Here is a 12,356-nt window from a genome sequence, read left to right on the forward strand (position 1 = left end):
ATTTACCCTTGTGGCACTGATTCAAAAAGCAGCTGATAACAACGGCAGCCACTACGTTTACTCTACTACCACTATTGGGCAATAATTCAATATTATGTCGAATTTGATTGTGATTGTATATTGATTATATGATCATATCATGTTATCATTTTACAAAATTCAGTTGTCCAAGTATTTTTGCATACATTTGCCATATTGTGATATGCTGTATACTGATATTGGAGGAACACTCTCGTTAATAGCAATTTTATGTATTGATTTCAGCCATATCACCCTGGACCTACTACCACTTCTTTAGTTCCAACTAGCCTTTGTACCCGATTTAAAGTTAGGTGGTAAAAGTTCTACTTTTTAAGATCTTCACATTAGCTTCTTGGTAATCAATAAAAGTCGCTCTCTTCTGATCACTCCAGCTAAAAAAAACTGATTTATCTCCTAAGCTTTTATTCTGTAATTTCCCACTATTTCTTACAGAATCATTCTGTGCTACAGGAATATTGCTAGGACACTGATCCCTGACCTCCGACCGTTGACCTCCTCACCGGAGGATGGTAATAATGTTCATACTGTTAACAGTGTTATCTTACACTAGTGTTGCTCTGGGGGTCTGTAAGAGCACTTTTATTTATACATGTGTGTGTTGATGTCTACCTGAGGCTCTGCACCTCGTCCAGTAGCCCCAGAGGAACAGAGGACAGACCGTTCAAGGACAGATCCAGACTCTGAAGACCCCCCAAACCCTGTAGAAACATCAAAACAAGCTCTTTGTTTATCCCTCTTTGCTCATATGCTACAGTACTGCACAGTACACTTTTCCCACAATTCATACTGCATCAATATTATTGGCTTCTTTCACTGTTGCCAAGGGGCACAGCTAGCATCATTTGATGGGCTAATTTCATTTAATTTAGGGTCTCAAGTGAAGTCATGACACAAGCTCATCCTGCAGATTGCTTTGGTTCAGATAAAAGTGGATGAAAGTGTTGAGCAAATGGTTTATTACTAATTTACCACTTGGACGGGAGCCCAGTCAAGTATATCTGCTCAGGTTGGCTCACCTCCTAAACAGAGCCTGTAGAGCCTCACCCAGGAGTTTAAACAGTGTATCAGTAGTGGTGTCAGCTTATTCACATAGTATTTTGGTGGATTGACTGATCTGGTATATCTCACACAGTACATGGCAGACAAACAAGAGTGTTACGTGCATTTTGAGAGGGAATATTTTATGAATTACTGTATAAAATTAAGCACAATGTCCTGTATGATTCTTAAATAAGGCCTTTTCTTGTCTTGTTAGTGAGCTGTACTATATACTGTACCAAGTATGGTGTTGTATGATCTTCAGTGCCTACCTGGAAGAGTTCTCTGTCCATTACTGTTAGTGAGTTGTTGTGGAGAGTCAATCTTGTCAGGTTGGACATGTCTCTGAATAATCCAGCTGGTAAATTATCCAAGTAGTTATTAGAGAGGTCCAGCTCCTAAAATACACAAAAAATTACATTTTCACTTACATACACATTTGCATTTTAGACAAGGAAAGTGAAATAAAAAAAATCAGAAACTCTTTCCAAGAGTATTTATGCATAAGGCCTGGATGAATTTTAAGAAATAGTTAAATGCTATAAAACTTTAACACGTTTTATTCCTTAAGCTGACATTCCTATTCAGAGTAGCTCACACTGAGTGTAATGGGTAGGATAAGTGTAAAAATCTACATCACCAATGTAACAAGCAGTCAGAATGGAGGACAAACTCCAAGTGTGGAAGTAAATTGTCATACAGTTCAGCTAATTAGGGAGTTGACCTTTGGGATACATATATCATATGCAGTGTACTGTATATTTTCTTAAAGGAAATAATTAAGAATTTGACTCTCACAAGTTAACAGATAAATAACAGTTTTACTGTTCATCAAGCATTTATGGCAGCCAGATGTTGTAACTAATGAGGTTGTATTTAACCAGCCCTTTTGACAGGTACAGTAACTAGCAACATTTTTAGCTCTTATATATTACTTGGCTGTGCTTTGCACGCAATATGCTAATGGGGAGTAGCCCTGCAAAACCTTGAAAATGTCAACTTTTCTTAACTTTTCAGACTGAGAGCAGAAGTTGTCTGCAGTTTTCTCAATATGAGACTCACAATATAGTGTCGCTTATTGTCCTGAGGAACATTCAATCTGCAAAGTCAGCGCAGAAAATACTGCACATGCCTCTGTAAACAACAACGTAACAACACAATGGGCTGCAGACCTCCAGGGAGGAGAGGTTAGCGAAGGCAGAGGCTCCCAGCGAGGCAAGCTTGTTGTTGGCTAGCAGGAGGGAGCGGCTTCCCGGAGGCAGGAGGTGTAGGGGAGGCAGGGAGGAGAGACCCCGGCCCCCGCAGTCCACCACCAGGCCATCTGAGTAGCAGAGACAGGGAGGAGGGCAGGATGAGGCTGGTGGCAGCAGCACCGCCAGGAGGCAGAGGACACAGAGGAAGACTTGAGGAGGAAAGAGAGAGAACAAACATGATTATTTAGTTTTTCAAGTCAATAATCTTTGCAGTGTGGAAATCAATTAGGAGGATGAGTAGGGAAGGACTGCAGGAAAGTGAGAGAAATAAGCGGACGAATAAAGAGGAATGAACTGAAAGATGGAGTAGTTTTAAGTGGCAATCATTATTCGAAATTAAGCCGAAGAATCAGTTTGTCATTTGCCCTGTTAGGCTCAGGGTCTACCTAGCTGTCTGTAAAATAGTCTGTCAATCAATCAGTCATTCAGTCAATTTATTGCAGTGCATTTTGTTAGATGTATGGTAGAAGAAGAGGAACAATAGTAAGGAGAACCAGAACTGTCACAGATGCTTTTATAGTTGTCTAAAAAAAATGTAAAAAAGAGAAAAGATTCAAAAGAGACAGGGGAAAAGAAAGGAAAACAGAAAGACTAGGCGATAAAGGAAACAGCAGATCGGGCCTAATGAAATACCTTCCTATGCCTGAGGCGGTTTTGATATGCTATTTAAATGCTGGAATTCCTCAGGAAATTTCCATTTCCACCATTTTGTGCCATAGAACGGATGTTTTCACGAGGTCTGATTCTGCCTGTTTGTGTGATCAAGTTTTTAATTTTGCTGCTTAAGTCATATTCTGCCTGAAAGATCACCGCAGAACCAAAACATGGCCAGACTGGTTTTATTAATTGTCTGTGTGTGTGTGTGTGTGTGTGTGTGTGTGTGTCTAGCCTACTCTGGCTAGTATTTCCATGGCAGCAGTCTATTCTGCAGAGTCAAAGCCACCTCTTTCAAAAAAAGCTGTACTTGTGTGTTTTGTTTTGTGTTTATAAGTGAGTGTGTCTGGCTTTGTCTTTTTCTTTGTCTTTCTGTGTGTTTGTGTTCATCACACAGCAGTCTGAGTGACACTCATGAAGGAAATCCTCTCTGTTTTATTTAATTTTCAACTCATTGTTTTTCTGCAGACTACAGTCATTTCATCATTTCCACTCATTATGGAAATCATTCTGTTTGAAGTTTTTGGCCGTCTGTGTTTTCTAGATAACTTTTTTTTTTCAACTTTAATTTTTTGCTCCTTTTCTGTCTTTATTTGCATTAATTCAGGCCTTTTTATTCATTCTTTTTCATATTACATATTTGTTTCTCTGTCTGTTTGTCTTTGCATATGTCTGTCCCTCTCTCCACTCTGTAATTCTCTCTCTCCTACTTGAGTCTCTTTATCTTTCTCATTCTCTTCCACTTCGAGTCTCTTGGCACTGCTCTGTATTCCCCCAGTGTCTCGTTACAGTGGCTGACTTTGTTTCCACCCAATGGCTTATCAGCACGACTTGTGCTTTATCTTTCTGTGTATGTGTGTGTGTGGGCATATGCTTTTGCGCCTGTGTGTGCGTGTGTGTTAAGCACCAACAAAGCGTGATATTAAGAAAACTACTCTGTCTAAACTCCAGACACAGACACAGCACTTTTTACTTCCTGACAAGACTCTTTGCTTCACCAGCAGATTTCATCACTTGCATCATCTGCATATTATTAGCATCTATTTCTCAGCATGCCATTGCATTTTGTCACACTATGTCTCACCCGCTCCCTGTTGTTGTTTTTTCTCTCTCTGTTAGTCCATCTGTGTTTCTCTAAATTTGCTTTCTTTCTCATTTTCTCTCTCCTTCCTCTCACGCACATTCAAGACTTAATTCCCTTTCACCACACATATTGGCTGTGTGGCTCTGAGTGTGATGAAACTCTGTGAAATAGACCTTTACTGTCCAGTTCATTCTGTGATATGTTTAAAAAAGACGTGATGAATATCAGAAGATATGAAGATTGCGAAATGAAAGTCATATCATTCTTCTAAAGTAACTTGACTCTCCCCAGGGCCTCTGTATCTCATCACTGATAAGCTGTGAAGTTTGTAATGGCGCAGTGAGAAAGAGAGTTGAGTGGATGGTTAATATATCCCATTAAAATTATGTTTCATTCCCTTTAAACTAGTCCTAAATAGATTTCTAATGAGAACAGAATGTAGGACATTACAGTTTCACCCCTCGATAGACAGTGAACTTAAGTCTAATTAATGATAAATGATGAGTAATGCATTCAGAATGGAAAGAAGGGCTTTGAGAAGGATTTGAGAAAAATATCTAGACCACTGTATTTGTGGTCTTCAACTTATTTAAAGTGTTTATTTAGCATAATCACAAACTTATCTTGTTTTTCCATAAAATTAATAATTTTGTCATAGTAGGCAAAGCACAGGTGTTACTAATAACATTAGCTTCCTTTCACTGGCTGCCTGTTGCTTTTAGAATTGATTTAAAGATATTATTGATTAGTTACAAAGCCTTGAGAGACCTAGCCCCAATTTATTTAGCAGATCTTTTAGTGCCCTATGTCCCTTCCCGTTCCCTGAGATCCTCAGATGTGTCCTTCCTGGTTGTTCTAGGTCCAGATTTATACTCGAAGGTGACTTTTAAAAATGGCTTTTCATTGATTTCATTTATGTTTTTTGACATTTTAGTTCATTTTACTCTCATTGTGTTTTATGATGTATTTAATTTTTATTGCTTTTAGTTTGTTTTATTCTCTTTTTCTTTTAAATGTATTCTGTTTTTTATTGTAAAGTACTTTGTAACTGTTTATTAACAATGGCTCTGTTCTATTCAAGTGTCCCCGTTAGCCATGACATTGTGACAGCCAGCACACACAATAAAAATCGGATAAAATAATGCAGTTGTTTCTTGTTGATGTTTTCCTAAGGTTTCTTTTCAGACCAACTACTTTAAACTTCTAAGTAAACCTGGCTTGTTTTCTATAGAAAATCTGACCAATTTAGCTCACATTTACTTACATTTTACATTAGTGGTACGTGATTCATGCTAATTAGCAACAGCTGTGGTAATGCCAGATGTCAATAAAGCTGGTGAAAATGACCTCTTTAAGCTCATCAAAACATTGTTAAAAGAATAGTTTGACACAGCTACCCAGCAGCCTGTTAGCTTAGCTCAGCATAAAGACTAGATGCAAGGAGAAACAGCTAGCCTTCTGGTTGCCTGGCAAACTCACGGTGATGACAGTCTTCAGGAAATGACTGTGCCTGGCCACAAAAAAGTCCTGCCATGCCACAACATCTTGTTTTTACACTTTGTTTTTTGTGAAAGAGCAGTGAAAATCGCAAGAGCAGCTAATTCTTTAAAATCGCAATTTAGAATTAAAAACATATAATTGTTCAGCCATAATGGAAGGCTCACAGTATTTTAATTTCATCTTAATTTAAAGGTTTTTTTGTATGCATCTCAACTCCCCAGGGTAATAATGTGTACATTTTTTAACAGCAAACTTCTGGATGAAGAATTAACATCTAGAGATTAATTTGTTTAAATTCATCTCACTTACCCTTGTTAATTGATTAATTGACATTAGAAATTTTATCACTACATTGTGTAGTTCTGAGAATACACACAAACAACAGTCTAGAAATAGCATCTTTTCTCAGACATTGTTTTACCTGCCAGACAGAACATGACCTCCCTCAACCAGGACACTGTTTAATTTTTCATTCTGAACCAAAAATGTTCTGAAAGTATAGATTGTGGCCTTGTAAGAAACATCAGTGTGTGAACTCTCTCCCGTTCCCGTGTCTGTTATCCTCTCTGCTCCATCCTACAGTATAATCCTAATCTCTGGGAAAAATAACTCCACTTCATAAATGGAAGAAAGAAGAGAAGCGTCCTGTGCCATCTTAGGTTGTGTTGGAAATGCTTCAGAGGGCCAATCTTTCACTGAAGCAGCTCAGTAGAAATCTAGAAGGATTTTGCTGCACAAGTGGCTGTGAATTTCCCATAAGAGGTTTGAAAAGTTACAGTAGTGCAGGAGATTTGTGAGGAAAATGTAGCTCAGAGGTAGAAGCACTGTTATACAACTGATAGAGAGTGAAAGAGAGCCAGGGAAAGAGATACTGTATATTTTGCTGCTTCTCCCTCATATCATGTCAAATTTCAAATTGCGGCCGTCTTTGTGCACCATTCATCTTTCGCAACCTGCGATATGGGCTTTATTTTGCAAAGGTATTCTTTTTCTCCCCTCACTGTTCCTTTCCTCTCTCCCACCACCCATCTCCTCTCTTCATCTTCTCTTACTGTACATTATAACTCCCCCTCACCCCCTCCCACCATTCCTCAGTGCTGCAGCCTATCTTCCAACATTTATGAGTGGTTTTAGCTGCTCTCGTGGAGGAGGTGGATGTTGTTTTTGCTTATTTGAGCTACTCCAAATCCTCTCTGCTGTAGCGCTCCACGCAGCCAAACCAGAAGGAAAATATTCAGCCACAGTCAGAGGAAGACAGGGAGGTTCAGTCCAAATAAGTTTAAGTGGTTCTGTGCAGTTTAATTCAGTCCAAACAGACTTCAGACTGAATCTTTTATAAGAATCCCCAAACACATGCCGTAAAAGTGCTGACCTTTTTGGCAAATGTAGGCTGGCAATGCTCTCAGCGATGGGAAACAAACTAAAACACAGCATTAAAATGCAACAAGATGTTCCTGTTTGACTGAAGCAAGACTTCTGAGGCAACTCTTAGAGCAGTATTGCCCCAGACTCCCAACACCCCCCATCTTGTTGTCAGAAGTGACGTGTGAAAAATTTACTGTCCAAGCAGTGCAAGATGAAGCAATATTAATAATCAGTTGGTTTGGAATTAAAATGTAAAATAAATTATTAGAATTATGGCTGCTCCAATAGTTGACTTTTATATCATCTTTTTTATGTTATTTAAAAGGAAAATAATAATAATTAATCTCTTTGTATTGCTATGGAAGATTCTTAATAGTGAATGAACTGAAGGATTTCTCTTGATAACGATATTTCTTCAACCTCTTTTGTTACTTTCAAATTGCAGATTAATCAATATAATGATGATGAGCTATTATTTAAATATTAACTTTGTCATTGCCTGATTGGAGGATCTTTCTAAGCTTCTAACAGCCCAGCTGTCTTTTAGCTAGCATGGTAACACACCCTTCTACAATCTGTGTATGTGTGTGTGCAAATGGCAAGTGCAAATAACACATTATTCATAGGTAATCTTTGAATTGGTGACAATTGTGTATGTTTGAATGCTCATTTGTGTCTCTGTGTGTGTGTGTGTGTGTGTGTGTGTGTGTGTGTGTATGTGTGTGCAGTCACTTGGCTGTTGCAGGATTGTGGTATTATGCTGATACACAGACAAATCCACACAGGCACATACATCTTTTTTTTAAAATAAATTAATGTAAATGTGAAAAAATTAAACTAATTTCTTGAGTCATATGATTCTTGTTGTCCTGTAAACATGGTGATGTTTGACAGTGTCTCTTAGGCAACACTTCTTGACAATGCCGGGGACCTCAGCTGTCTGTAAGTTTATATCCAGGGGCCCCTGGGTGACACTGGAACCAGCAATGATGTCATCACCACAGGCACTTCTGTTACTGAACCCAGTTGCATGTTACCAGGGGCCAAGCTGTTTTCCATGCAAGCGACAGACTTGCTGCTATCTTATTACTAGAACGACCAGCTGTCCTTTATGCAAGACACTGACTCGCCTGTATTTCTCGACTCTTTAACGTTTCACACGGTCCTCTGTGCAGGAGTCTGACTCAAATCTGTCCTGCTGCTGCAACAGCACAGAGTTTAGATTTGACTCCTGTGACTCTCAATACCAGATAGATTTCCTGATACAGCATTACAGTATGCCTTCACTTAAATATTGATAACAACCCCTGAATATCAGTGGGAATTGTTGTCTAGCATAAAAAACATACAATTAATGGTAGTGCTCAAATGATTCCAGCTTTTCAAATGTACAGATTTCTCTGTTTTATATCATTGTAAAATGAATATCTTTGGGGGGGTTGTTAACTATGGTTATACAAAACAAACAATTTGAAGACATCACCTTGGGCTTTAGAAAACTGGGATGAGCATTTTTCACTATTTTCTGACTTTTTGTAGACTAAACGACTCATCGAATAAATAATTTTCAGATTCACTGGTAATGAAAACAACAAATTTAGTTGCAGTATTAGTCAACTTCTATTTTAGCATTTAGCTGAACTAAGGGGTAGCATAATTCAAAATGTTGTACAATAAAGCACGATTAAAAAAGACCAATATGCATCAGCTGTACACCTGCTGGTCTTCCTCAAGATCAACTAGTGCCTTACGTAATAGCAGTTATGGTGGCATAATGTTGACAACATATATTTTATATATTATTATGTGTTATTATTATTATATATGAATTGTATGCATTGTAGTCACAGTTAACTTTGCCTGCAAGGATCCAGTTTGGTTTTATTGAAGTGATGATACAAAACTTTGAAGGTATTTGTGTAAGCGATAATATGAGACGGTTGGATATGTTATGATGCCTTCACCTAGTATCTTAAAAATTATAATTTGTCATATGATGTGTAATCTCCCATCTATATTATCTCAACACACCGTGTTGCCTGTTCTTCTACAGCAACAGTGTCTGTGTAATTTGTCAGAGGCTTGTACATGTCTGATCTCAACTGTAACCTGAGACCTCATTTAGTTAACAGATGGAAAATAGCCAGCCAGTGTGTGCATGTGCTCGCCTGAAATGTTTGTGTGTGTTTATATCTCTATATACACCATACAGTATACCATCTCACTATATGCTTTTCTGTCTAAGGCTCAATATAAGAGGTATACACTTATAATATCAAGGTCCCAGCAGTACCACCACATTATTTCAACAATGACAAGGTAATGGTGTGTTACCGTAGCAACCAAGTGCTGTAGACGACGTCCAAAGAAGAGAGGAGGCATAGGGAGAGAAGTTTGTAGCTCACATCAAATCCCATCATTTAACCAACATTATGTCTTTTCTCTCACGCACAAAACCTTTCTACTCTTCGGCACAACCGTGTATAATCGCACACACAGGAAGTCTTGGTCACACACACACACCACACACTGACACACACATACAGCAGTTGGGGATGAGCGGGAACAGGGTGTAGGGGTTTAGGCTGTACTCCTGCTGACAATGTGATGAGGAGAGGAGAGATTGTAGTAGTCTTTCTCCAAAACGTTGGTTTTTATACTTCTTATTTCTTAGCCTCTATGGGATTGCTTCCAATATTTCTCTCTATTTCTGTCTTTCTCTTTCTCCCCTCTCTATTTATTCTTGTCCCTCTCTCATCCTCCATTTCTCTCCCACCTGCTCTCTCTCTGTCTCTGTCTCCCCTGTCCATTTCTCCTGTGATGAATTCTGCATCAGTAAGACAGAATCATTATTTTGACTTGGAGGGTTGAGTGGGTTATATGCAGGCTGTTCTGCCACTCTAATTCATGCTATCTGTATCAATTTGTAGTGACGCACGCACACACACATACAAAAGCATGGCCCATGGGAAAGTATGACATGCAATGACATCGTTTTTGTGATAGTGGCTATTAGTTAGCAAGAGTGACAGGTAAGACAAAGAGAGGGAGAGATAAAGGGATATGAACAAAGGGGGGAAAAGTGATGGAAAACAAATTATCAGTAAAGCATAAGCAGTTTCAGCAAATCCACTATAATGGCTACATATTTCACTGTAACATCATCTCTTTGATGGACTTGATGGCATTGTTTTCTACTGACCACTCAACTGGGTCTCTGTCCAAGGCTGAATACATTCAGAATTTGGAAAGAAAATGAAAGACGCTTGGCTTTTCATGTCACATCCACATCAGTGTGACTAGAATAGAATAGATTCTGCATTGGATGTGTGACAGGTCGTCATGTATGCCCACTCATTCCTCACAAGGGATGGATAGACAGATGGTATTGATCCAAAGTGCACGCGCGCACACACACACAGTTTTTAGTTGGCTATTTTGTTGTTTTATGTGCTGTAAACCACATTTGTGATAGATAGATAGATAGATAGATAGATAGATAGATAGATAGATAGATAGATAGATAGATAGATAGATAGATAGATAGATAGAAGTACTAGCTCTAATCCTAATATTAGACTTGGTTGTATAGTGCTTGAGATATCTTATCTTTCTTATTGGATGCCCTTTTCAAAGGCTTGTGGAGTGTTCACTAAGACAAATGGAGCACATCTTAAATGGCTATATTATCCAGGACCATTATCAGCCATTTTTACATGGTGAGTGAAGTACTATTTCTTTTCAGGAATGGGCCTTTCTATGATCATCTTAGCTTATCAGCCTCACACTGGATCCATACTGGACTTGCTTTGAGTGTAATACTGTATCAGTATTGTTACGGCAAAGTGCTGAACTGGAGTGGTGCTGTTTGTGGTGCAGAGGATTATCCAGATTTATCCCTGCCAATGTCCTTTGAAAGTGGGCCAGCACCATGTATTTGTGCATTTCATCACGTCACATTCCTGTACCTGCACCAAACTAAACTGTGGTCAAAAGAAAAGGGTAAATCAACCTGGTGCACTGTGCTTGCAGGCATGTGCACTCAGGTTTCTGCATGCCTCATGCACAGCTGGATCAAGGTCACCTCCGCAGTAGAAATCTTCTAATTCCTACATGGTGCTGGTAGCCAAGATGACGTAAAAAATCACCACAATGACAAACCATACTTTTATTCCTAGACCACAAACATTACAAGCCACTGCCACTAAGGAGGTCAGGGCCACAGTGCCCTGACAGAAGATAATATTTCTATGTTCCTAGATTGATCAATGCTATAAACCATTGTAGAAGAGAGGAAAAATCTAATGTTTGTGGTGAAAAATTAAAGAGTAAAATTGTAAATGTTCAAGTTGTCCCCTGTTGTTTAAAAGTTGAATCTTTGTGGAATTAATGTGTGTACCTGTGATCCCTACTTCTCAAAATACCTATCAATTACATTAAAATAGCTATTGATTACATACTTGAATTTGCCAGATCCTTTGTATAGTTTGCCAACAAGCTGTCATTTCAGTTTCTGTTTAACTCCAAGTCTCACGTAACACTATGTGAAGGGATCAGGCTCCACTCCAAACCTAATGCTACACATACACACACACACACACACACAATTTGAATTTAGTTTGGTGGTATGCTCTCACTGCTGACCAGTCTCTTTAAAGAGTTAAAATCAAACTAGCTTGTTAAACAGGGAATGTAGCCAATCAATTTAACAACCTGATAGCTGCTGCAGGCAGACAAAAAGTTGTTGTGTTACAGTCAGTTCAGCTCTACTGTGGCTCTGTTCCAAACCTTATGCTACTCCCTTAGTCACTGCACTGTATTACAGCTGTACTCCAAGCATAATGCTACAACCTAAGTCACTGTATTATGGCTCCATTCCAAACCAAATGTTTTAACCTCAGTCAGTGTATTAGATCTCCATTCAAAGCCAAATCCTCCCTCTCTCTCTGTCACTCTTCTGATTAGAAGTTATGTGGTCAGTTAATCTGATGGCTTTGTTTGGGACTGCAATAAGGTGCATAAACACATACACACACACAGTTTGATCAGATAAGCTACAGTGTGCGTTTATGTGTGTGGGAATAAATAGGAATGAATTCATGCCTGCGTGTGTGCAAATATGTGTGTGTGTGTTGTGTCAGATGAGACAGTCTGCTGGGATCGTGGAGGCCTGGAGGCACCATATGGTCTCTGTGTCGCTCATAGACCTCTCTGTTCTGCTCTCTCGCCTCTCCTCCTTTCTTTTCCTCACTGTCTTCTCTCTTTCACTACACCTCTTTGATCTTGCATGTCTCTGCCACCTCCTCTCCACTACCCACTGTTTCCATCTTTTCTTCTCGCTTCCTCTGTCTCATTCTTTTTGTCACTCACATTTTATATTCTCCTCTTCTAGTTTGCACGCTTTTTAAGCTCTTATAGTC

The 12,356-nt window shown here is 39.0% G+C and overlaps 2 protein-coding genes across 15 annotated transcripts in view; one reads left to right on the forward strand and one right to left on the reverse strand.

The window, feature by feature from the left end:
- cacna2d4a (calcium channel, voltage-dependent, alpha 2/delta subunit 4a) overlaps positions 1–12,356 on the forward strand; it is a 93,901-nt gene that overhangs the window by 38,962 nt on the left and 42,583 nt on the right. The window lies entirely within an intron of this gene.
- Positions 1–12,356, reverse strand: part of lrtm2a (leucine-rich repeats and transmembrane domains 2a) — a 43,132-nt gene that overhangs the window by 5,559 nt on the left and 25,217 nt on the right. For both annotated transcript variants that reach the window (XM_044186450.1, XM_044186449.1), the window contains exons 3-5: positions 2,253–2,482; positions 1,353–1,478; positions 652–740 (exon numbers count right to left, since the gene is read on the reverse strand). In XM_044186450.1, coding sequence (XP_044042385.1) covers positions 652–740; positions 1,353–1,478; positions 2,253–2,482 — 445 coding nt within the window. The remainder of the gene's footprint in view (positions 1–651; positions 741–1,352; positions 1,479–2,252; positions 2,483–12,356) is intronic.

The sequence above is a fragment of the Siniperca chuatsi genome, linkage group LG23 (assembly GCF_020085105.1).
Source record: "Siniperca chuatsi isolate FFG_IHB_CAS linkage group LG23, ASM2008510v1, whole genome shotgun sequence".
NCBI lineage: Eukaryota > Metazoa > Chordata > Actinopteri > Centrarchiformes > Sinipercidae > Siniperca > Siniperca chuatsi.